The sequence below is a fragment of the Manacus candei genome, unplaced genomic scaffold (genome assembly GCF_025592945.1).
Source record: "Manacus candei isolate 608988 ecotype Guabito, Panama unplaced genomic scaffold, ASM2559294v1 h1tg000042l, whole genome shotgun sequence".
NCBI classification, from domain to species: Eukaryota; Metazoa; Chordata; class Aves; order Passeriformes; family Pipridae; genus Manacus; species Manacus candei.
The window spans coordinates 4,005,760-4,031,833 of record NW_026138090.1 but is presented as its reverse complement, the minus strand read 5'-3'; the positions used below and the strand labels follow the sequence as shown (position 1 = coordinate 4,031,833).

Below are 26,074 nucleotides of genomic sequence, written 5' to 3'. Positions count from 1 at the left end.
TGCACTGCATCTGACTGTGTCTGCTCTGTAAATTGTTTAGTAGTGGGTGGCTGGATTGGGGAGAGATGGAGGAAGGTAATACTGGGGCTGAGATGAGTTTGATGGTCATAAGCACTGGTGGTCGTTCTTCTCGGGGAGCACATTTCTTGGTCAGTGTGAGCATCCTGTGCTTGGTGGTTTTTCTTAGTGATCACTGCTTTCTAGCTTCCGAAGAACACAAGTACCTTCAAACTCTGTGATCACAACATATAAGGAGCTAGTATTAGACCAGAGGTTCTGAACTGGATTCTATTTATTTCAAAATCTGATATTGTAGGGAAAATACCCAAGTTACCAAAAAATAGTCTATGTTGCAAAGCGAAGCTTATTTTAGAGGCTGTGACTCATCCTCAGGTACAGATTGCTTACTTAGGAGCCACAGGGCAATGAGAAGAGTTTCTGTAAGTGTGTTGGCAGCAAAAGGAGGCAGGAGAACCTTTTGCAACCACCTCTCTGCCAACTTTCGGACCCCTCTCACCACAAAAGAAGGACATTGACATACTGGCTTGAGTCCAGTGGAGGGCCACCAAGACTTACAGTACTAAAACAGGGAAGTGGGGAAGTGTCACAGGTGGAGAGGCTGAGAGAACTGGAGAGAAAATGATTCAAGAGAAACCTTATTGCTGTTCACAACTACCTAGTGGGATGGTGTAGAGAAGATGGAGTCAGACTCTTGTCAGAGGCACAAGAGGCATTGGACACATGGAAAATTGCAATGTGAAGGCTGGACATGAAGGCCTTCAGAGGACCCTTCCAAGCTGTTTATTTCTGCAACGAAGTGTATGTTGTGCCTATGTCTTAGCCTTATACATTTTACAGAGTAGCTGGCAGCCTTTCTTACAGTTATGCTTGGAATCAAGTTTAAGTCACAAACATTTTTTTGTACCTTCCTTTCTTGAGCTCAATAATCTCCAAAAATCTGAGTCTGATTTCACTCTATCTCATTCTTCATTAAAAGCTTTAATAAGTAAGTTAAATGGAAGAAAAAGCATTCAAAATTACTTTTTGTTTTTAAATCTCTAATTTGAACAGCACTTGATAAAAGAAATGTTTTACAGTAAATGCAGCAGCACTATTAAAATAGCAACCATCACCCCCTGCAGGGAGCAATGTTTCTCAGTAGCTAAACCCATATTAGTGGAGCAAATTCCAAGGCTGCTCTTAACCTCTTTGCTTGAGTTTGGGAGAAAAAAGAGAGAAGTTGTAGTTCCAAGAGACAAATTTCGTTTGTAGTGATACTACTAGGAACTGCTGTAATAACAGTGATCTTTATTGGCATTTGCAGTATTGCCCAAACGCTGCTGCCTGACTCCTGATAGGGAAGCCCATCCCTAAAAGCTATGCTGGAATAAGATGCCAAGAGCTGACGTCCTGTGGATCTTTACTCAGTCTGGCTCCAATAGCACCCTTCTTCCCTCCGAGGAGCTGGGTTGTCACACACTGTGGTTTCATTTATTCCAAGAAATAACTGAGCCAGTATGAAATCTCTGCAGGAACAACATCATGTTGTTTGCATTATTATCATTAGCACTTTCCTCTACCACGTGCCCAGATACCCTTTATTGGCACTTCTAGTCCTTTTCCATCACAGAGATACAAAAGACTACATTGACAACAAAAAAGTGCAGGGAATTTGAAGGAAGGACTGTTTGCTTGAAAATTGCTCTTCCTGTCTGAAAACATTTTCACTGCCATCCTTACAAGTAATTTAATGCTTCTGCAACAGGATGATTAGCCAGGGAGCAATTCTCTCTTTTGACTTTGGGTATTCAGTGGCACTTGTTGAATCAGTTGCAGTGTTTTTCCTGGGCAATCAGCTTCCCTTGTGTGCTGCACCAGTCTTTCACTCAGAACTGAGGAAAAAAAAAAGATGAAAAAATAAAAATAATCAGAAGCAGTTATTTTTCCTTTATGTTGTTGAGTAGGAATTCAGCCAGTGAAATCCTTCCCTGCAGAAATCAATGAGCTGTGTTCAGATATATAAGTGTGATGTATCCCTCAGGGATCCATACTGGAACCAGTACTATTCGATATTTTCATCAGTAACACAGACAGTGGTTTCTAGGGCACCCTCAGCAAGTTTGCAATGACACCAAGCTGAATGGTGCAGTTGATTTCCTAGAGGGAAGGGGTGCCATCCAGAGGGACCTTGGCAGGCATGAGGAATGGGTCGATGTGAACCTCCTGATGTTTAACAAGGCCAAGTGCAAGGCCTGCACCTGAGTCAGGGCAGTGCCCACTGTCAGGATTGAGAACAGCCCTGCAGAGAAGGACTTGGGGGTACTGGTGGACAAAAAATTAGATAGGAGCCGGCAATGTGTACTCACAGCTAGAAAGCCAACCATATCCTGTGCTGCATCACCAGCAGCGTGGGCAGCAGGTCAAGGGAGGTGATTCTGCCCCTCTGCTCCGCTGTGGTGAGACCCCAGCTGCAGTGCTGCACCCAGCTCTGGGGTCCTCAGCACAGGAAAGGCATGGACCTGTTGGAACGAGTCCAGAGAAGGGTCACAAAGATGAGCAGAGACCTGAAGCACCTCTCCTGTGAAGACAGGATGAGAGAGCTGATGTTGTTCAGCCTGGAGAAGAGAAGGCTCTGGGGAGACCTTATTGTGACCTTTTAATATAAAAAGGGGGCTTGTAAGAAAAGCAAGGATGGATATTTTACCAAAGCCTATAGTGACAGGACAAAGGAGCAATAGTTTTAAACTGAGTGTAGTTTTAGATTGGACATAAGGAAGACCTTTTTTTTGTTTGTTTTTATGATGATGGTGGTGAGGCACTGGCAGAACTTACCCAGAGGAATTGTGGCTGCCCCTTACCTGGAAGTGTTCAATGTCAGCTTGACCAGGGCTTTGAGCAACCTGATGAAGTGCAAGATGTCCCTGCCCATGGCAGGGGGGTTTGACTAGGCAATCTTCAAAGTGCCCTTTCAACTCAAACCAGTCTCTGTTTCTATGACAGAGCAATTGTTAACACTGTGCAGCTCAGATGGACTAGAAAGGGCAGGTCACACTTCTCCTGCCTCCTTGCTATTCAGTTCCCATTCCTTTTTGTCCACATTGGTCTTTCCCTAACCGCACATTGAGCAATCAAGGCTCTTTTTCCTTTCATTCAAGAAAAGAACAAACAAGTTAGAGAAGGAAGTTAACATCCTCGCTCTCTAAGACTGCCAGCCTCTGGCTCACTATGCAGGAAACGAGGGGCAGGAGTCATAATTCCCACAGTGGGCACCTGTGGCAGGTGGCCTGGGGACAGCCTGGTGTCACGGATTGTCCCCAGGCCCTGGTCACGAGCAGGAACTGCAGTTGCAGTCATAAGTCATTAATCAGGTTCCCGTTGTGTCAGGTACCATATGGATTCGAAGGGAAAGGTTATTTCTGCCTTCAGAAAGACGGGGATTGTTGCAAGTCGGACACTGTGAATGTGTGGGGATGTACTGACTTCTCTAGGCAGCCCTCAGAGTTGGTCTGACATCCTTGCAGATCAGACTGCAGAGGAAAGTATTGCTAATGCCTGTCATGCCATGGTTTTGTGAAGTTGTTAACATGGAAGGAGTTTGCAGGGGGGTATTGCTCTTGGTTCCTTTATACTTAGCAGCTGGCACTGCTTCAAAAGTATGTGTATAAAAATGCTAAAATTGTCTTTTTTTTTACTGCATGTTTCCCCATCCCATTTGTGTGACACTTATTCTCAAGGATTACAAATTCTTTGAGCTGGGACCAGTTTTCTCTCTTTGTTTGCCAGTCATAATTGGACACTGGGCTCTGAGACCTCTGACCAAGACTACAGTAGCAATACTAACAGCAATAATATTTTTTCTCTTTCTGCTCTTGTTTATTTTTTGCACACCTCTCAGTTGCATGATGAAAATCAATTGCATCAGTTTCACTCCTTTTATAATGTTATATTTTTGGTATAACATTGTTAGGTTTACTGTAAATATGGATTTAAAGATAATGTTGACTCTCTCTGTACCATTTTTACAAAATACAAAATTGAACCTGTAGGATATTTCTTTTTTCTCTGTAATGGTGCTTTTTTTTTTTTTAAGTAGATTTATAAAAATTCTGTTCTGTCTGGTTTGGCAATATAAAAACTATGATTTCCACAGTGGTAGGACTTCAATCCTTCATCACTTTGCCTGCAGCCTTAGGAACCTGACCAAGAGGTCACCAAATGACCAGATCTTCAGCTCTCTACCTGTACCATATGGAAGGCAGCATTTACAAGTGCCTGCCACACCTGAGACTCAGTTCAAAGTTCACTATTATTTTTCTGTGATCATTTTGTGTGAAATTCATGAAGACATCAGGTGTAGAATGTTTCTCTGTGACAGGCTTTTATATGTAGTAACTATGGCATTATTGTGACATTTATGCACCCAAATGACTTCTGAATTATGAACTTGTGAAATGCTGGGTTAGGCTTTATTTCCACGGTCCTAGATTTGGCCATTAAAATTCTTTTTTATAAGTGAATAATTTGATATATATATATTACAATCCTCTCCAGTTGCCATTTCTCCTTTCTGCTGGCACATTTCATAAAGGTGATATCTTTTTATTTCAGTCTTTACAGAAAAATACTGCACTGCTAACCATGTGGATAAACTTCCTGGTCCTAGGGACTGGGTCCAGATTCTTCAGGATCAAATTAAACTGGCAAGAAGACGATTAAAAAGAGGCTCAGGTATGTATAAAAATATGAGGAACAACGTGTGAGTGTAAGATTAAAAGCTTAGAGCCTTGCTATCCACAGAACTGTGTTGTACTTGTTCACTTTATGAAAATTGGACCTCTAACACTTTGGCAGGTTTTTGTGTACAGTGTTTCCTTAGGTTTGGTATGGTAGCAAGTTTAGGAGCTGTCTTGGCAGACAAGTTAACTTTGCATCTTTCTCTAACTCCTTTCCATTAGCACCCAAACCCTTCTTCCCAGAAGTCTGAGTCCTAAACTAGCTGATCTATCCAGGGTTGCAAGTAGAAGTTTTATAATTCCGTCTTTTTTGGTCTGACAAGCCACTCACTGCAATGTTAAGACATAACCCATAACTGACCTTTTCTCTAAACTATGTGTCTGGAAGGATAGGTGAGTCTTCTCAAATTCCTTGTGAAAGAATCAGCATCACTATAGCAGAAAAACCACCCACCCACCCACCCTGGTTGTGCCAGCAAGGTTCTCTGCAATACGTGAGAGGCAGCTTGCCAACAGTGAGTAACAGGTAATCTAGGCAGGCTTTTGCAGCAAAGCTGCTCAACTTGGGCTGGGATAACCTGGATGCTTGGGGCTGGGACCAGCCTTCAGTGGAGCTCAGCACTAAACTTTCAGCTCCAGCCACGAACAACAATGTGCAGTCTCAAAATCCCCAGTAGAGTTCTGGGAAAGCAATATCACTGATTGAGAGACATGTAATTATCTTATAAACCATAACCAGGCTCCTTTCCGTCTTCATGCCTCCAATCCTAGAAGAGGCTTTCTTCCTACAAGGCTTCACTTATTCTTCCTCACCCTGCTGTTTCCCTAAGACTGTCTCAGGGTTATATTTTTTGCCCATCTCTCCCTCAGCACATCTGACACTGTTGTCTGAGGCAGGTCACTTGTGCCAACCTCATTAAACACGGTCCTTCACTGTTGCTGTATTTAGCTGCCTGCCTTTTCCCCTCTTCCCTGCTGCCCATCACCACAATTAAGTGCCTGTTAGCCTCTGTGGGCTGATGGGGTGGGAAACCTGATGGCTCCACAGGGGATGCTCACCCCATGGTCCCTCGTGGTGAGCGAGACCACAGGAAATGTCCTCTCCAGCTCCCTGTCTCACAGAGCCACTATTTTCTGTCCAAAGCTGCATCTCTGAAACACACACTTAGGCTGGCATCTGAAATCATTCTCCACAACGTTATTAATGCCAGGAGGGAAAAGCATAAGACTGAGGAAAATGAGAAACACCCAGAGACAGAAATAACACAGGGGGAGGAAAAAAGTGCAGATTATTCAGTAGCATAAGCTTCCCTGGGTAGAGAAGCAAACCAGCACTGGCCTTAAAAAGGGTTTCTTGTGTGTGTTGGGGGAGGGAGGACAGAGGGATACAAGATAATCTTGTTAAAGGCAGTGTCAGATTACTGGTGCTGTACAACAGGATTGCTTTCTGCCCCTTCCACGGCTGCCTGTCACCCCCCAGGACAGGAGGGTAGAAGTGGGATGTCAGGCTTCAATAAGGTGAAGGGTGCAGTGCAGGATGTGGTAAGCAAAGGGTCCTTGGGCTGTCTGCAGACGATCCCTCAGGAAAGAGGATTGACCTAATTTTGTTTTGATTTTTATTTTCTTTCATCCTTTTTTATTTGCTTTTCTTCGTGCCTCTGCAGGATGTTAATTAAAATGACAATGACATTCAGCTTTTGCCTTTCAAATGGGGCCACCTCCATCTCTGGTCCGTGCTCAGGATGGGAGATTCTAAGCAGAGGATATTGTCTCTAAGCTAGCAAGACTGAAGGAAAAAATGTGAAGCTGAGTATAGTGTGACAGAATCAGATAGGCTCCACTGTCTCTGCCTGCAAAGGGAAGGTAACTCGTTCACCTGTATGGGGATGAGTAGTGAGCAGCAATGTACCTGGCAGCCTCTCAGGTTTACTCGCTGAAAGAAACCTACACAATCCTAGATTGGTAGAAAAGCTCTTTTTTGTGTGTTGTTTAGTTTACTGGCCAATCCCTGAAGCACCATGATTTCTCTTCGAGTTGCAGCCACAGGGAGACCTGCTCATTTCAGTGTAGCAGAAGTGACTGAACACACCACTTGGCCATCTGCACCCTTCCATCCACTGCCACCTCCACTGGTGGCTTTTTACCCAACCTGACCTTGCACTGAGGCAAAGGAGATGTTTCCAAGGCCTTTGTGACAGCAAAACACTAGATCTGAGCAGAGAGGCAGGAGCAGACAGCTGGTTGCAGTAACATCCTCATCTTGTTGAAGTAAGATTTGTTAGTATTTTTATGTTACAACTGTGAGCTTCTGATTTGAGTAATCTAATGCTGATGAGGCAACAGATCCATCCATCCCATATTTTGTGTCCACAGATAGATGGCTGTTAGCAGAAGCCTGTGGAGGTCTATAGGACTAGTTGAAATGTTTGCTAGCCTAATCTTTCAGCCCTCAGCAGCTTTATCCTGATGTAAAACTGCACTGTTTAACTATTCATTTTGAAATCATGCCAAAATTGTGTGTAACTTACAGAGACCAAAACAGGAGGGGAGGGCAGGCATGGAGGGAGGGTTGACCTTCTGGGAGAAGCTGTTCCAGGGCTCTATGTTGCAAAACTTAACTTTTAAGAATCTTAAAACTGTGGGAATTGCAGCCACCGGGATGTGGGATTCATCACTCTTCTGGCTGAGCTGTTGAGCTCTTCCAGGCTGCCTGTGGCTGGTGGAGCAGGGGCTGAGCCTTCCTGAGTGAGTGTCCTCGTGTCCACACTCACAGATCATTCCCTTTCACTTTTATTTCTACTTGCTCACTGAAACATGAGCTGAACCTGTAGATATAGACTAAGGTGCCCAAAGAACAGATCTGAGCCAGCATTAATCTTTTTAGTCAGCACTATGTTGAGCTAAATTTTAACAGCAGACGTATTTAAGAGAGGAGGGGCAGGCTTTTCATCCTGCTTTCCTTCCCCTGAGCCATTCAGTACATCCTCTTATTACTTTTTCATTTCAAACCAGACAGTAAGACACTGCATTCATGAGCAGACCTGTCCACTTTATCCTGTGAAACATTATTTCAGTCTGAAAACGTAAATCCTGCTCTAGCTTTCAAGGATAATTTCAGAGAATCCCAGCAAATGAATGGGGTAGATCTGCTTTTTGTACCCCTTTCTATAGGGTGTACTCCCATGAGTGTTTCCAAATTAAATGAAATCATGATCACTGGATCATAGATGCTACCCAGCTTCAACCTTATTTATCGTGTTTAGCTCATCTCGTAGAATTAGGGACTTTCACTACTTGGAAAGCTAATAAAAAAAAATACTTAAAAATTCTGCTTTCTAGAAAATAGTTCCCCTGTGTTGATTTTGAAAGGTTGTTATCCTAAGCCAAATAAAAATGCATTTAAGTTCTGAATCAGTGACAATATTTTTCATAGCTGGAAATACTCTTTTTTTTTTAAGTTATTTATTTTGCTTTGGCTTCTTCTTAGTTCTTTTAGATTATTGCCTGAGATCTGAGACCTGAGTAGAGTTTTTTTTATTTTTTAGATCTGAGAATAAAGCTGTCACTGCCATTAAATTTTTATTGGCCTTGTTCAGTCTTTTCAAAATTTCACAAGTTGGCTGTCACAAAGGGGAGAAGAGACTGCGAGGTTAATGTTACAAGCAGATGTTATAATTAAAATTAAAGAGTATGATAATATTCTTCAGCCTTGACTGCTGGTCCCACGTCATGCCAACAGCACAGCACACTGTAGCTTCGTAGTGCCAGGTCTGTCTTCTCCCAGGAGAGGAGCTGAACAGTTTTGGTGGATGGGATGGGATGCAAAATGGCCCTGGAAAGGAAGAAGTCAAAGGATGAGGCAGGTGGATAGGTTTCCTCTCTAAAGCAGCATGAATTACAATGCAAAGTGCCTTTTAAGAGGGATCTTAAAACGGGTGAAATTAGAAGGAACTGACTTGGCTGTTCCTGTCACTTCTGTGCCAGACACAGCATTCCAGCCTTTTCATTACTAAACTCTCCATCCATTAATAAGCAGTAGGTCAGGGGCCACACATCTGCCACAGTAAGTTCTTCCCCCCTTTTTATGTTTTGAAGAGCCCATGAGCCTTTATTCCGTAGCAGCTGTCCATGGTGAGACAGGAAAGCTGATGCTGTGTGGGTAATATGTAATAACAATATGTAAATAATCACATGGTGGGATTCTTGGGGCTGTCCTGTGCAGACCCCAGAGTTGGACTTGGATGGTCCTTGTGGGCCCCTTCCAACTCAGGATATTCTATGATTTTATTCTAATACTGACGAAGTTACACAGGGTAGGAGCTGTTCATGCAAAATGATTACCTTGTGCATTACCTGGAAACTTTGGATTGCCCTACTCTTTCAAGGAAAACATGGCACTGTTAGAAAACGTGCTGAAAATTTTCAGACAGTATTAATTAAATAAATTACATGCTGTGGCACTTCATTCTTGAATTGTTGTTTAAAATTAGCACCTTGTTGCAGTGTAAAATAGTGGGAAAGAAGGGGAAAAAAAGAGTTTACTTTTTTCTTGGAAATATGCCTTTTCTCCCATGTCCTTGTTCAAACTGCTGCTTCCATTGTTTTACATGAGCTTGGGGGTTTTTTTCTTTCTATTTCTCTTCTAATTCCCTGGTTTGTGCTTTTGACACAATATCTACATGCTGCAAGAGATCAGCAATATACACAGGGCCAAGGAAGGATGTAGGATGAAGTCCAGCATGTGGTACAGTGTGTTTATGACCAGTATTTTAGATAAAAAGAGCGATACTGAAATGAGTAACTGCTGTATTCAACTCCCCAGCCCTGGGCACACATCTACATCTGTCCAAGGAGCAAAGCAGCAAGTCTACACTTAAGAGGCAAACCTGTGCGTCAGAAGCTACACAGTTTGGGGGGAATCTAAGGAAACAACTACCAGGGAGGTTTTGCAAGAGCTACTGAACTCTGTCTAAGCAAAGGACAGACAAGAGGCTCTGAATTCCCACAGTAGGATCTATTCCTGCTTGCCTTGTCTTGCAAGCTGGCTCAAGACAAGTGAGGTTTGGCTGACAGTCTGTGGGTGCGGTTGTCAAAGGCAAACCTTCTTTCCTGCTTGGAATGACATGTGAGAAGCTGCTGTTTTATATCCATGTTTGGAGGTCAAGGTGTTTGTCATTCCTTTGTGTCGTACTTCACCTGGAGCTGCAGTTACACATCCAGTTTGATAAAACAAATTCTGGCAGCTGCTGAGAAGAGTGAGTAGCTCCCTGGGCATCTGCTGTGCTCCCACTCCCTTTCTGGCTCTGGCACAGGCATTCCTGTGGCCATGTTGTCAGTTTTTAACTGGTTCTGGTCTTGGTGACTGTTTAAACATTTGTGCTGGCATGAGGAACGAGACTGGAACAGTTGGTGAAGAGCTAAACCTCATCTATCAGATACCAGATTAAAATGGCCAGGTATCTTCTGGTTCTGCAAAGCTGGAGACTCGAGTCTTTATCTTCTGAAAGCGAGGTAGTTCCTCACTCCTATTTGTTTCTTTCTGTATTACTACCTTCTTCTGAGTTCAGTGTTAGCCAGGTGTAAGAGCAGTCAGGCAGAAAGGTGACCACATCTCTAGTCCTACCTCAGGTGTCACTGCAAAGATTTCCAGAAGAGCTGTCGCTTGAGTGTGCAGCCTTTGTTGGCACCAACCCTGATATTCACAGAGGGAAGGCTCTCCAGTCCACTGCCAGCACTCAGATCCGGCTTCCCCCATTTTCACAGCTAAGGTCCTTTTAACCCAAGGGGCCAGATACAACTTTGTCTCTTGCGTGTTGAGTTGCTGTGCCACAGAATCAGCTGGTGCCAGTAGTTCTTCACAACATAGCTAGAAGTTGGCCTCAGGCTGACACTCCAGATTTTTTAAGATGTGTATATCCTGCTGGCTGATTCTCAGCTGCTTGTTGCACCGTGCTGTCTCCTCCCTTGCACATCCAGTCCTTCCGTCACTGAGAGTCTGGTCCACATTCAAACCAGCTCTTCCCATTTAGTGAGCCACCCATCCCTTCCAAAATTCAGCATTTTCACAGGAGCTGTACTGAATTTGTTTCTACCTAGCGTGCCACCTTCTCACAAAAAGCAGAAAACAGTATCTATTCAAGGCATGGAGTCACAGGTCTCTGCTGTGAACTTGTCAGGGCTCTGCATTTAAACCTCCTTCTGTGGGAGGAAAGCTGCTTAATGCTAGAGTTCCTAGTTTGTTTATGTTTTCTTTAGTTAATTAATTTTGCAGAACTGAGTAGAGACCATACAACTAAAAAGTAAACTAACATCCAGGCACATGGGAGACACAGCAGCCTCTTGGTCCAGGGATGGATTGCCAAGGATTGATGAATTACATTAGGAAACTGGTGTAGACCAGGATCTGGATTAGTTCTTACAATGTCATCATAAAGGCAACAACTCAACATCCTCATGTGCAGAACCATGGTAAAGATGACCAGGACACTTATCTAATTAGTTTCAAGTGGGAGCTGAATTGAGTTGCTCAGGACATCTGCATCGGTGGTCAGATTTGATCCCTATGGATATTGTGCAGTGAATGGTTGTGAGTAGATGTATATCTACCACACTGACTATGTATAGTGTAATTGATAAGTTTAAACTAAAAGAGGATTGATTTAGATTAGACATGAGGAAGAAGATTTTACAGTGAGGGTGGTAAAACACTGGAGCAGGTTGCCCAGAGAGATGAGAGATGTGCCATGCCTGGAAACATTAAAGTTCAGGTTGGACAGGGCTCTGAGCAACCTGATCTAGTTCAAGCTGCCCCTGCTCATTGCAGAGGAGTTGGACTGTGTGACCTTTAAGGTCTCTTCCAACCCAAACCATTCTATGATTCAGTAATAATGGGCTTGTCCTTTATGACCTCACCTACTTTGCTGAAGATCTCGCTGTGCTATGAAGGCCTTAAATATCATGCTGCAGTGCAAAAGACAAAGGTAGTGGGATTTTGGATAGGGCTTGTGTGGGTTAGGCACCGATTTCCTATTACACACCTATGACTTACTCAGAGTTCACATGCACCATCCTGGTACTACAGCCTGACAAGTCCCTGCACATCTGCTGAGCGCAATGAGCTATCTTTATGCATACCCTTGGCCTCTGGCAAATGGGAGATGAACAAATTAGGCTTTTAGCCTTCCTTCACCGTGGGCCAAATTAAGTCAAATGGTCTTGCGTAAGCTGTGGGTTGAAAGCACGTGTGTGTACATACACAGTAATTGCCTGCATGGTTACATGCCTCTTTTAATTACACTGGGCACCCACCTGTGTCTTTGAAGACATTTTGCCCTAGTAAATCTGGCCCCTGCAAAATGAACCTGCTTGTGGCCACAGGAAGTCTGGGTGCAGAAATGGGGGCGTTCAGGCTTTCCCTGCAGGCATGGGGTGACGACAGCTGTCGGAGGGTGGAGTTCCAGCCTGGGAGGCTCTTCCTCCAAGGTACCGCTGGGGGTTTTTCTTGTGACTTTATCAAACAATCACAACTCCTTTTATCATACAGATACCCTGAAACCTTAAAAAGAGCAAGTGTTGCTCCATCCCATTGCTGGCAAAACTGCTTCTTAATACCCACCTCCCTCTTCTGAGTTTGCATTTTTATTATATGACCTTTTCCTCCAAGCGGTGAGTTTTTAACTGAGTACTTGCAAATTGCAGCTGAGGAAAGTAGATAGAAAATGCAAAATCACTCTACAGTCTGTAGCTTTTTAATCGCATTCCCCTATTCAGTGAAAGTAATGAGATTTCTTGTTTATATTTGTAATCAGCAGAGGCAACTGACTGTGATGAGAGGCCGGACATTTCTCTACTACAAACAGGTAAAATGCATTAAAATTTTTATCAGCCTCCAGTATGTGTGTTTGTTTATTTATGGCACAGAAGCAGTTTTCAGTAATCCTGGCTTGCCGTGTACAGCTGGGTAATTGCACACAGGACTCTCCTATCTAAAGTTTTGAGTGGCCTGTATTAAAAAACAAATGCATCAGAATCTTAACATTTTCCCCTCAGTTTCATATTCATAAAACCTCAAGGTGCATGGGAGCAGCTAAGCTAATAAGGCCAGTAAGTTACCCTTCTTATGCCAGATAGGGACTTGTGCTCATCCCTGATATTTCTGGGAGTACTTTTTATTTTTTAACAGAGTTATCAGTAGGGACAAACACAATAATTTGTAATGTCTTCAGCATCTGTTCGGTTGTCCAAGTTATTAGCAATAGTATCTTGGACTCACAGAAAGATTGCAGAGATATTTATATGCTAGTTAAGTGTTGATTTACTTATTCTTAGAAGTGCAGCCACCCTACCTTAAAAGCTTGACAGTTGCTAAACAGCAGCTTGGCTTTGTAGCTGTGTGGACTGGGAAATAACATATTTGTGCGATGTTGCATTTGGTGTTGAAATCAAGACAAGCCGAGACTGAAATTTGAAGCACCCTCTCATTAAAAGTCAGTCCATCTATAGGTGCCCTGATGACAGGAGCTGAGCTGCCATCCTCTGAAAATGCAGTGGGGCCAGAATCTGGGGAGATGGTCATTTCCCTGCATTTCAGAGTCATTTCCCTGTAATTTCACCGAGATGATGCCCCTTATCCCTAAAGCCAAATTAAAAGGAGGGAGGGTCTTAAGCAGACAAATAGAGTCAAGGATTACACTGCAGTTTTATGCTATTTCTAAGGTGCGACAATGAAGAGTGGTTGGAGATGAGCGATTCCATTGCTGTGAGGAGCAGGACAGGGCTGATAACTGGGTTGCTGAGCACATGGCACAGTACCTGACAGCTGTGGGGAGGACAGACCACCAGTAACCATCACAGCATCTGTCTCTTGTGCAAGGGCTCCCTAATCCCTAATTGCCTGAGGGCTGGAGAAGGAGCTCTCACACACCGAGGCTGTGTGCAGGAGCAGCAGCTGCCAGCCGTGGAGCGCTGTCGGAGCACGTGCAGTTACTAAGGAGTAGGACCAGCGGAGCAGTTGGGAGGACAAGCAGCTTTAGTCTGGTTCTGGCATGGTCCCAGCGGGGGCTGGGAGCACGCACTGCCTGGGATCTGCCGCGCTGCTTTCCTGGCCAGCCGCTGAATAATATTTCAGGGTGCGCTCCCGATAATGGATGCAGGAAGCTCTGGCTTGAAAGGTCTCTTCCAAGTGACATCCTGTTCGTTTCTTTTATCAGGGAGGGAAGCAATTCCGCTGCGAGAGGACCCTCATAAAGGTTGCTAATGCGACGCAGTGTTATCTTTTCATCGCTCTGGTAATCACATTAAGGAGCAGAAGTAGCGGTTTGCTGCGCGTTTCTTTGAGCGCGGCTTCTGTAGTTACTGCTTGTGTCGATCATCAGGGGTGGAAATGAGGGTGCTGAGAGGGTTGTGGTGTAGAAGGCGACACCCTTTCCTCTCCACAGCAGATCACCACTGTGGTATGCTTGCTTGTGCACCTTTGGGCATTCATGCATGCAGTTTCTCAGCTGGAACACTTGTTTGTGATTCGTACTACTCCACAGTACCCATGGAAGAATGCCTAAATAAACCACACTGCAGATTGCTCTGGGGGGGAAGTGATGCTCACAGGCTGTAAGCCAAGTGTTTGACTCACACCCATTATTATATGTGTGCAAGTGCCTCTTTATAGTACATACCCCTGTCATATCATACTGTTGTTGGAAGCAAAATATCTAAAGTGATATACAGACAGTATAATGACAGTAATTATTATGAATCAAAATACAGATGCTTTCTATCAAGGAATAGCAAAAGAGGTGGGATATGACTCTTACAGAGGTCTTTCCGTGTTTTAGTACAGCTAGTTTTATAAAGAAGTGTTACTGACAGATTCTTTAAAGAAAAATTCATTCAGGTGTCTTCTCTGTTTAGCTTGAAAAATCTTCAGGGAAAAAGCTCTCTGTGTGTTTGTACAGTGCCTGGTGCAGTGGGCCTTGGTTGCAGATAAATCATGGACTCAGGAAAAATTTCTTCTCTGAAAGGGTTTTCCAGCATTGGAACAGGGTGCCCAGGGAAGCAGTGGAGTCACTGCCCCTGGAGGGATTTAAAAGGCATGTAGGTGTGCCACTCGGGGGCATGGTTATTGGTGGGCTTGGCAGTGCTGGGTTAATGATTGGACTTGATGACCTTGAGGGTCTTTTCCAACCTAAATGATCCAGTCATCAGTGGTTAACCTGGTGTGTTGGTACAATAAAACCAGAGTGAATTGGGTTGCTTGAGGGGATCTTGCAGGAGACTGGATGGGGAGAAAAGACAGAAGCTATCTGTGAATGGTTGCTGTCTCGATCTTCTGTAACTGAAAAGACTTGTGAAGGAAAAGCACCCTAGAGAGAATTATTTGAATCAATGGCAAATGTTGGTGCCAAAAAAAATGGAAAAAATCAGATACCTTTAATCTGCGTTTCCTGCTCTGTCAGTCCTGCCTATGACACTGGTGGCATGAAGAAGAAGATCTGGATATATGTGGAATAGCAATGCTGAAATGCCTCAATCAACACAGTTTTGGATCACACCCTCTGGCTGAGACTTCATTTGGGACACCTCAGTGAGAGGTGTGGTTGCTCTCAGCTCTCTTCATTATTGGTGGGAAGAGGACTGCTTCCAAAGGGAGGGGAGGGTCAGCTCCAGTTGCATTTGGAGGTGTCTCTCCTTTGGTGCCGGCAGGACCGGGCTCTGAGCACAGTTCACTGGTGCAGGTGCACACAGCCTGGTTTGAACCAGCTCCCTCTGTGCCCACAATTAGCAAAGTCCTGGGCTCTGAGGAGATCAGGGGGTGTTTTGTTTTCAGAACTCTCTTTTGGAACTCAAAAGCCTGGTAAAAAATGGAGATGGTATATCCTCATAAAACTGAGGATAAAATAAGGAAAGACATTTTTTCCCAATTATATTTTAGCACTTCAGAGCAGAAATGATGCTCCCATTGTAAAATCACCCTCCACACTAAGAGGGCCTTGGCTTTAAAGGCTGTTGATTGAAGGATGTTTAAAGTAAATTGCAAGAACTGTGGCAGTTAAACTTGCTGAGAACTTTGGTCCTTTGACAAATAAATCTCAAGAAAATACTAGAAAAATTTTCTGTAACAAATGTTATCAAAGCTCAGGTCTTGCAGAGTTCCAGCTTTTGCACCTACCAAAAGCTGAAGGCTGCATCCAGACCTGAGCTGAGACAGGACAGACAGCTCCAGGGGTAATTATTGCAGGCTAAATGGGAAGAGTGAGTAGTTTCCCGGTGATACAGGATACCTAGAAGGTGTGAGATAGATCTTTATCAGGATGACAATGTGGCAGCTTTTAGAATCTTTCTATCTAATTTGGTATTGCAAAAAGGCTCATCTTATTTTGGTCTGCAGTTTCTGTGAAGGATCTGAATTTTGTATTTGAAAAGGAAGGCATAACCCATAAGTTCTGCATGTGGAAACAAATGTAAGCCAGCTGAAACACCCTTTTCTTGAATCCTTATCTGAAAAATTCAATTTGAAAGATATAGGCAGATATAGGACCATGAGGGAGCCTTCCTTGGACCACAGCTGAGCTGAGAGTTTGTGTAGTTTCTCCACGCTGGGGTTAATTTCAAGATGAGAAAGAATTTTGATATCCCTAAAGGAAGCTGAAACACTAACATCCCAATCCTCAGGTCTAGGGGTGATACAGCTTTGTGAAAAGATGAGAGCAATCTCTTGGTAAAGAAACAGATGATAAGAAAACAGCAACAATCCAATTCTATACAGGTTGTCTCCTTTTCTCTTGAAATACAATATCAAGAAAACGAAACTTGGAGGCAAAAAAAAAGAAAAACCCTTTTTGAAACCTTAAATATAAATCCTTTATTGTAATATAAATCTTTATCCTTTCAATGTGTGATTGTATGAGTCTTTGCTTTTCATTGGGGTGTATTTGCCTCTCAGGCTGATTGATGTCTGTCTTCTATTTGCCCTGTGTTCTTAGCGCTCTTGTCGTAATTCTTCTGTCCATCTTTTCATTGTTCTGTTTAGAAAAAGCATATTCTTAAAGTGCTTTAAAAAAGATGGGATATAATCATACTGTGCACCTTTTATATATATATATATATATAAAATATATATATATATATTTTCTCCCATATGCATTTAAACTGCTGTGGAGTGTTTGGGTTTTTTTTTCCAAATAAGATCTCGAAGTACGTATTCCAGGTTTAAAATTCATGTGGTGCTTTTTTCACTTCTTCAGAACCATAACTTCAAAGGGGTGAGCATCACAGTGCAGTTTGTGCCAGAGCCTAGTGCAGCGCTGAAATGGGCCGCACTGTGTGTTGTGTGAAAAACTTCGCTGGCAAATTTTGTATTCAAAAAAATCTATTTAATTTGCTTTTCTTTAGCCAACTGAGCTCTACTCTAAATGGAACTCAGCAGCCGCTGCCTGTGTGCACACCAGCAGTTCAGCCCCATCACAGAATTAAAGTTAAAACTCAAATACGTAATTTCCATAATTCTAAAATATCAACTTTTTTTGTTGCAAATTACTGATATGTTAAATTTTTATGGGTGTTTAACCTATTTCTTCAAACTCTTTCTCCCTCCAGGTAACCTTTTCGACACCACAACAGATCATCTGCTAGATGCAAACCCAGATTTTTCAGTTTGAATTTCACATCAGTGTTCTTAGCAGATAGAAACACCCTCTCCTGTCAATAACATTCTCGCGAGCTCGGCATGAGAACTTCAGCATACTGGAGGATATGGACATCCATACAGTTTTCCTTACAAGTTTGAGTTGTTTCCATGTGTTTTCCATGTAAAACCACCAGATTGCTTCACTGTTCTCCGTCTTAATTAAAGGTGATTTCCCTCCATATCCTATGCATTACTGAATTAGCGGGGTATCCACTCTGAAGTCGTTCTCTTGCCTTTGTTTTTCCTCCATGATTGTATTTTTCCACATGATTGTATGCTTGCCAGCAGTGTTTCATCTTAAGCCACGCAGAAGTGGTGACTCTTCCTGCCCCCAGGGACCAGGGTAGCATCTCTCCCCATGGTGAACCCTGGGGGCTCGATGAGCACTTGATTTGCCGAAGCTCTTTGCTTCTGCAGACCCACTTTTCCTTTCCTGGCTGCTGCGGTACCAATGACCAGTCATACACAGCTGCGATTAAAAACTCCTTGCTGGATTTAGGTGGAAATAAAGCCAGATTCCTCCTAGCAGTCTCCTAGTTACAGCAAGGAGAAGCTATTCCTCAATTTCCCCTATATGGTCCTTGTGCAGTGGCTCTCGAGCATCTTTGTAGAGTAGATTGCTGGAGGTGGTCATTCTCCCCTCACTGTTCCCCCCAGCTTGCCCTACCACCTCAATCTCAAAATGTGTTAATTTTTCAATTTCCAGGAAGCGAGTCTGCTCACTGTGATTTTTCAGCCACTTCCCTTGGTGACAATATTCACCTGTTTTTAAAAAAAAAGTCACCTTTCGACTGGCATTGTGTTGATATCTCAGCAGCTGAGTGAATCGATCAAGAAATTGCACTACCCTCTTAGACGTGGAAAGGGTCGGTCCTTTCAGGTCAGGGCTGAGGTAAAACTGTACACAGCCCTCCATGCGAACCTTCACTTCTGCACCTTTCATCAGCACTAAATTCACTTTAAAAATGTTGGGAAAAAATCTAGACAGTCTTGCCTGCAACACCTGTCGATCACCAGGTAGTTTGAGCATGTTTGCTGGAATTCGAGGGACAGCGTGCTAGAGCCTTTACCATTGTGTTTCCTTTCCCTGTGTGTATCTTAGGTACATTTGTTTTTTTGGAAACTATTTGGCCTTTTGAGTGTCTCAACAGAAGTGCTATTACAAAGTGGGATGGTTTTCAAAATACTTAATCTTTTTTTTTTTAACAACCCTAAAGCTCGTTTCTCGGATGTTGTAGAATACCCACAAATAACACTGAAGCCAACGGGAATGGTTTGTTCTCTTGGCACCTGAGAAACCAGGCTCCCAGCCCTTCCCCACCCACCTTCCATGGACTTTTAGGAATGACCATATTCTCTCTGAAACTGTGGAATAGATTGAATGTGCACTGCAAACCTTAAATTTTGAGTCTTTCCTTCCTTCGTGGCTTGGAATTGCCTGCATTGGGCAGGGGGCTCCAGTCCGTCGTGTCCGTATCGTAACCCTTCAGCAAGGAAATCAGCATTTTGTAAATTTGGAAGATTGCATTTGTGTTTACTTACTGTGACTACTGTTCAGACTTTCTTCAGAAATCTTTTTATAGGGTTTATTAGAGAGAAGAAAAAAAAATCATTCCATATTTAGGTAAAAATGTCTCAATCTTCTGTATATATGTTTTATTAATATGTAAATATTTAGATATTTTTAAATTACTATGTTCTTAATAAAGCGACAAGGGACTAGTTGTGAAATGGTGTATAACATTGTGTTGTGTTGCCGATCTCTGGGAAATCCTCTTTGTCAGTTCAGAAAAGAAAACCTACAATAAATAACTTTAATTGCGTGTGCGTTCCTGTGTTCTGTGCTGGATTCACATATTTTAGAGGAATTACCTGGCAATTAGTGGACTACACAGGGAAAAGTCTAGGAAAACCTTAAAAGTTTCCACCACAGTGCTGTTTTTCCAGCTGGCTCAGCTGGAAACCATGCTCCCTGCCAATCACAACAACATCTATATCCAATCACATAATAACTCTTGAGTATTAAGTACTGATATGCTTGAAGTCTAATTTTACTTGAATTAGGTGCCTTTGCGATCTGCACTTAAAAGGTTAAGCTCTGCTTCTATGGAAACAACACAGGGGAAGGACAAACCAACACTCATAATTTGGAGTAGCGGCAAAGATATATGCTTGGTAATTCATTATCACACCCTCATCAAATGTTGTTTAGCCTTAGAAAATATTTCCTGCAAAAACACGTTCCTGGTAATCTTCCGTCAATTACAAGGAGCCAGTGGAGTGAAAGAGTGGCTCGCCACACCTTTTTGGCTTTATATAAGGAGTGCTAGGGAAAAACTGCTGGTAAAAAGTCTGGTGAGAGTTTCCTTAACATTTTGGTGGCTGCACAGATCAGCTGGAGCTGGGTGCATGTGTTGCATCCCTGTGGCATGGCACAAGTTAGTGCAGGCCCTCCCCACTGAGGAGTATGGAAAGAGCATCTAAGCCGTTGATCACAGGGTGGTGTGGGTTGGAAGGGACCTTTAAAGTTCCAGCCCCGCTGCCATGGGCAGGGACATCTTGCACTAGACCAGGTTTCCCAAAGCCCCATCCAACCTGCTCTTGAACACTTCCAGAGATGGGGCATTCACAGCTTCTCTGGGCAACCTGTGACAGTGCTTCACCACCCTCACAGTGAAGAATTTCTTTCTAATATCTAATCTAAATCTACTCTCTTTTCCTTTAAAATTGTTGTCCCTTGTCCTGTCACTGCAGGCCCCAGTAAAAAGTCCCTCTCCATCTTTTTTTATGACCTCACTTTAAGTATTGAAAAGCCGCTATAATGTCTCCCCAGAGCCTTTTCTTCTCCAGGCTGAAAAACCCCAACTCTCTCAGCCTGTCTCCACAGGAGAAGTGCTACAGCTCTCTGATTATCTTTGTGGCCTCCTCTGGACCTGCTCCAATGGTTTCATATCTGGGAACTCCAGAGTTGGACACAGCATTTTAAGTGGGGTCTCATCAGAGCCAGTTAGAGGGACAGACTCACCTCCCTCAAACCGCTGGCCACACTCGGTGTGATGCAGCCTGGGATACAGCTGGATTTCTGGGCTGTGATTTCACGTTGCTGGGTCATGTCCACTTTTATATCCATTTATCCATCCATCCCCAATCATATAATCATGGAATCCTTTAGATTGGAAAAGACCCTTAAGATCAGTTCCAGCCACTAACCCAGCACTGCCAAGCCCACCTCTAAACCATGTCCCCAAGTGCCACACCTACACGTCTTGTAAATACCTCCAGGGATGGTATCTCCACTTCCCTGGGCAGCCTGTGCCAGTGCTTGACAACCTTTTCAGGGAGGAAATTTTTCTTAATAGTCAATCCAAACTTGCCCTGGTGCCATTTCCTCTTGTCCTGTTGGTTGTTAGTGTGGAGAAGAGACTGACCCCCAGCTAGCTACAACCTCCTTTCAGGGAGTTTTAGAGAGTGACAAGGTCCTCCCTGAGCCTCCTTTTCTCCAGCCTAAACACCTCCAGCTCCCTCAGCTGCTTCTCATCAGACCTGTGCTCCAGACCCTTAACCAACTCTGTTGCCCTTCTCTGGACATGCTCCAGCACCTCAATGTTTTTTTGTAGGAAGAGCCCCAAAACTGAATCCAGGATCCAAGGTGCAGCCTCAGGTGCTGAGTACAGGGCAGCAATCACTGCCCTGTTCCTGCTGGACACACTATTGCTGATAAAGGCCAGGATGCTAAAGTGTGGCTTTGTTTGGCTTGTTTTTTTTAAACAAGGGGCAGGTAAATACACCGTTATTTGTAACATTGAAGTGGAGCACTTTAAATTGTATTTAAGCTACAATTATGAGCAAGAAATGTTGCTGTGTGCTGCAATTTGCAAGGCACTAAATCTCATCTGTGCTGCAAAGCCACCAGAATGTCCTGCTGCCAGGCTGCAGTTTCACCTTTGAAACAGCTTTAGGATGGAGCCAGTGCCATCGTCAGCACCCACACATGAGCTCCAGACGAGCTCCAGCATCCTTGCTGGGCCACTCATCCCTCTGTCCTGTGTGCAGGACACTGGAGATGAATACTTGGGCTGAAAAAAATCCTTCTGAAGCTGAAGAGGAAAAAGGATATCCTCCTGGTAACATGAAAGGAAACTGGAGCCTGGGCTTTATAAAAAATGCATTAATTGCAAGACAAGAAGAAAGTCATCTCAGGTGCCTGTGACATGTTGGTTTAGAAACGGCTGGCTGAGTCTTTTGGGGGAAACACAGGCTGTCACATCAGAGTGGTTTGGGGATGGATGGTCCTGCTGCAGCCACCCCTCCAGTAGAGAAAACTTCACCCCCAAAAATCTCCCTTCTGCTGAGGCCTCACTGGGAAGCACGTCTCTCCTTTGCTGGGGAAGGGAGGGGACATGGTCCTAGGAAAAAAACCCGTGGAGCCCCCTAGAGAAACAGATGTAGCCAGGATTTTGCAAGAAAAATAACCCCCTTGTGCCTGTTCTCCCCTAAATCTAAAGGAGCAAAGTGCCTTGTAGGAGGTGCTGAGATAGCCCTTCTTCCTCCACTGGCTCTCCCACTGCTCGAGCATCTCCACAGCTGGGCTGGGGCGAGGACCTTCACCCCTTCCTGCCACACTGTCATCACAGAGAAGCACAAGAGAGGTTTGTACAAGTAGGTCAGGTATGATTTCTCATCCGTCGACTGCTAATAAAAGCCACCGATGTGAAACCTATAACATTATGTGTATAAATAATTTAGCTCTGGTGTGTAAACATCAATTCTGGGCTCAAAAAAACCCATAATAATTCCATGAGCTTTTTCTCCTCCCCTCCATGCATATGTTGTTATGCCTGACTGCTAGTGAGGGCAGAAAATAGCTGATAGTGGCGGAATTTAGAAATGGGGGACACACACCCTTTGTGTTTCTGCACCGGCTCCTTCCTCCACCCAGATCCTCAGAGGTGTAGAGGAATCCAACGTAACTATATTTTAAAGTGTTCACAACACCACAGTTGGCCCCGAAGCTACCAAACAGTATGGGGTGAAGAGCTTCATCCACCTCTGCCCAGCAAGAGCCATCACAGGTGACACACAACCACAGTGGCCCGTGGCTCCTTCTGGAGCGTGGCCATGGGGCCAGCTTGGGGTGGCAGCCATCACCATGGCCAGGGATGTCCCCTGGTCATTTCCATCACCGACTCACTCAGGAGAAATGTCATTTTTAGGTGATGCCTGGGCAGGTCAGGGGGGATGGAAAAGGCCAAGCCAAGTAGCTCTGCCATCCACTGACCTTCAGGTGGCCTGGAGGACCTTCCCTGCCCCAGGGTGGTTCAGCAAACCATCATATGGATGGCACGTGCACAGACTGGGAGGTGCTCCTGCACTCCAGCAAAGGAAATCGGTCCATGAGACTTTAAAAGAAGCCTCACTGGCAGCAGTGCTTCCCACAGCACAGTATCCCTGCTCTGCTTTTACCCCGTGGCCAGCACTGCCCCAGAGTCACCAGGTGAAAGTGAGTGTGGGTTGGAGAGGGATGAGGGGGCATTTGCATGTCAGGACACTGTGAGCTGTGCCAGCTGCCCGGCGAGTCACCGTGAAGTCAGCGCGGATGGCTCTGGACTGGAACCAGCATGTGGCTATTGCCATTACTGCGGCTTAGGGAAAGCAAAGATTAATGTAATCATTTAATCCCGAGAGATTTCAGGATTCACCGACTGTATCTCATGTCTCCATTCATCACGGCACAGGGGATGTGTGTAAACTGCTCTGCTCTTAGCTGGAACTCTGCTCCCTCCTGATTTCCCTTTCCCTGAGCTCCTGCACGTGAACTCAGAGCCCAGCTCTCCCTGCTGCCACATCCCTGACTCCTGACACAGCATCCGACCCACTTTTTGGCTGGTGGCACCACCCACCCTTTGTTTTCTTGACTTTTCCTAGTGATGGCTCAGTCCCCAAAGCCCAGACACCTTCACCTCCCTGATCTGATGCTGGCAGCAGCAGTAGGTTATCTGCTTCCTACATCTCCATCCACTCTGCCCATACTGGGATGATGCTGTGGGGAGAGCCAAGGGCAGCCAGACTGGGCTGGACACCCTGCAGGGAATGGGGTTTGCCTCAGGGTTAGAAAAAAACTTTACCTGCATAAAATTGGCCCAACCACCACATCCTGGCCAAACAACAGGACAGCATCAGTGACACCTGGTGACTTGCCATGTATTTGACCTTTCTATCCCTCTGGTCCAGGATACCACACATGATCTGACACCATAAAGACACCCTGCTTGGGGATCCTGCTGCCCTCACTCCCTCCTCCACGGCTAAAACACAGGCAGAGGCTTCTGAGCAGCCCATGGCTACCCTGAACACCCAGGTGCTGCTGCCAGTACCCAGGAAGGGGAGTCAGGACATGGTAGAGGATGTGCTGCATCCCACAGAGATGGAGTTTTGGGTGCTTCCACCAGACCTCCTCCATCTCCTGGCTCCCCTGCTCAACAGGGCATCATCTTCCTGGCTTCATCACCTGGACAGCATAGAGTGCCAAACCCCCCTGCATTAACAAAGATTTTGCATTTATAATTCACTGCAGAAATGAGCTCCTTCACTGCCCTCCACTGAGCGTGATGGATCATTCCCCATCTCTCATTTAAGGTCTCCTCCGAGAAGACCTTCTGCCTTGGCCATGGGTCACCCACACGCAGGCCCACAGCACCCATCCCAGAGGAGTGGCATCCCTGGGGATTGCCCTGACCCAGGCACAGCACCTTGTCCTTGGCTTTGTTGAACTTCAAAATGTTCAGCTGGACCCACTCCTCGTGCCTGCCAAGGTGCCTCTGGATGGCATCCCTTCCCTGCAGCACATCCTCCACACCACTCAGCCTGGTGTCATCTGCAAACCTGCTGAGGGTGCCCTAGAAACCACTGTTTGTGTCGTTGATGATGATATTAAATAGTACCAGTCCCAGTACGAGTCCTTGGGGGACACCACTCCTTACTCCTTTCCATGTGGACATGAAATGTTTGATCAAACTCTTTGGATAAGGCCACCCAGTCAATTCCTTATCCACCTAACAGCTCCTCCATATCTCTCCAATTTAGAGGGCAAAGTGTAGAGGAATGTATTAAAGGCCATCCAGAAGCCCTGAACATGAGGTTTGTAGGTCATACAGGGTCCAACACTGTGTGAAGAGTAATCAGGTGGCAGCGTGGCTCACCAGGGTCTTATCTCTGTCATGGAGTCAGAGACACTCCTTATCCACTGAAACCCCCTCTGTGTTGGGTCTAGGGTTGCTGTGGGGCTGAGAGCTCTTCTCCTGACCCCACAAATCAGGTGCTGTAGATGCACACAGGATGCTGGCACAGCAACACCCCAGATGCCACCTACCCAAGGGGCTCTGACCCAGGGAAACCCGACCTTGGCACCTAGAGCCAGGACTCAGAGGCTCCATGTACGAGCATGCTTCATGCTGCAAGTTTTGGTCCTTGAAACCATGAGGCAGAACACTGCTGGGCCGACCTTGAACAGCCCTCACATCTTCTCTGTCCTCCTCCATTGCTTCTCCGGGGAGTGGGGGGAAGATGAACCCACCCACCCCGACACAAACCACTTTGCTTTCGTCCCCCAAGCCCTCCTGCGAGTGCGAAGGTTAATGCACAGGCAGCGCTGCCCTTACAGGGAGGGTTCGCCGCGGAACCCCGGATCTCTTCCTCCAGAAACAAATTGCTCTTCAACTATTGCCATCTTGTGGCGTCTGTGACCCGTTACTTGTTCCTTTTATCTGCTAATGGTGTTGGTGAGAATCAGCAATGTACACAGGCAATTTTAAAATGAAATGTAAATGAATCAGAAATGCCTACGGAGGAGCCATTAGCATAAATCCAATCAAAGGGCTTTGTTTAACTTGTTAAAAACGACTAAATATTTAGTGAGTGTGGGTGGGTGAGGTGATTCTTGCTCACACTCGGGAAGTTTTAGAAGCAAAACTGATGCTGGTATCTTAAATGGCTGAACTTAAAAGCAATTTTCTACTCCGAACTCTGCCTCATTGGTCTATAACTCACTGGAATAGTGTCCCCTGTTCAAGATCACCTCTAAAACATTATCTTTGCTTCTAAGAGCGGTCGACTCACTCAACAAGGATATTTGGACTCTCGTGAGCTTTGCAGGGGTCTCCTGGCAGTGGGGAGTGCCTTGGAGCAAACCCTGCCCATCCCAGACATGCCAATGGTCGCATGGGATGCTGGGGTGCAATGCAAGGCAGCAGCACCAGCTGTACAGGACCCCCCTCCCCAACTCTGTGATGCACCACAAAGATCACCTGGGGCATCACAGACTAGATATGAAGATATTTTTTACAATGAGTGTGGTGAAACACTGAAGAGGTTGCCCAGAGAGGTGGTAGATGTCCCATCCCTGGAAAAATTCAAGGTCGAGTTGGATGGGGCTCTGAACAACCTGTTTTAGGTGAAGATGTCCCTTTTCATGGCAGCAGGGTTGGAACCAGATGAGTTTTAAAGGTTCCTTTCAGCCCAAACCATTCTGTGATTCAATGAGCAAGAGCTGTTCCTGTGCCTAGAGTTTTTGTCCAAACTGGTAAGACTGGGAAGGGTTCCATGCTCTGTCCCTGGCACTTTCTGCTGAGTGTCAGGAGGTGCATGTGAAGCTGAGGTTTGG

General features: G+C 44.9%; 1 protein-coding gene across 6 annotated transcripts in view; it reads left to right on the top strand.

The window, feature by feature from the left end:
- The window catches only part of BEND7 (BEN domain containing 7), a 46,841-nt gene extending 27,603 nt beyond the window's left edge, over positions 1–19,238 (top strand). For 2 of the 6 annotated variants that reach the window (XM_051795172.1, XM_051795170.1), the window contains 4 exons: positions 4,609–4,728; positions 12,542–12,592; positions 13,943–13,981; positions 17,325–19,238. In XM_051795172.1, coding sequence (XP_051651132.1) covers positions 4,609–4,728; positions 12,542–12,592; positions 13,943–13,981; positions 17,325–17,386 — 272 coding nt within the window. In that variant the 3' untranslated portion in view covers positions 17,387–19,238. Of the gene's footprint in view, positions 1–4,608; positions 4,729–12,541; positions 12,593–13,942; positions 14,021–17,324 lie in introns of all 6 variants that reach the window. The other 4 variants (XM_051795171.1, XM_051795169.1, XM_051795174.1 and 1 more) reach the window with 4 other exon arrangements.
- The last annotated feature ends 6,836 nt before the right edge of the window (positions 19,239–26,074 follow it).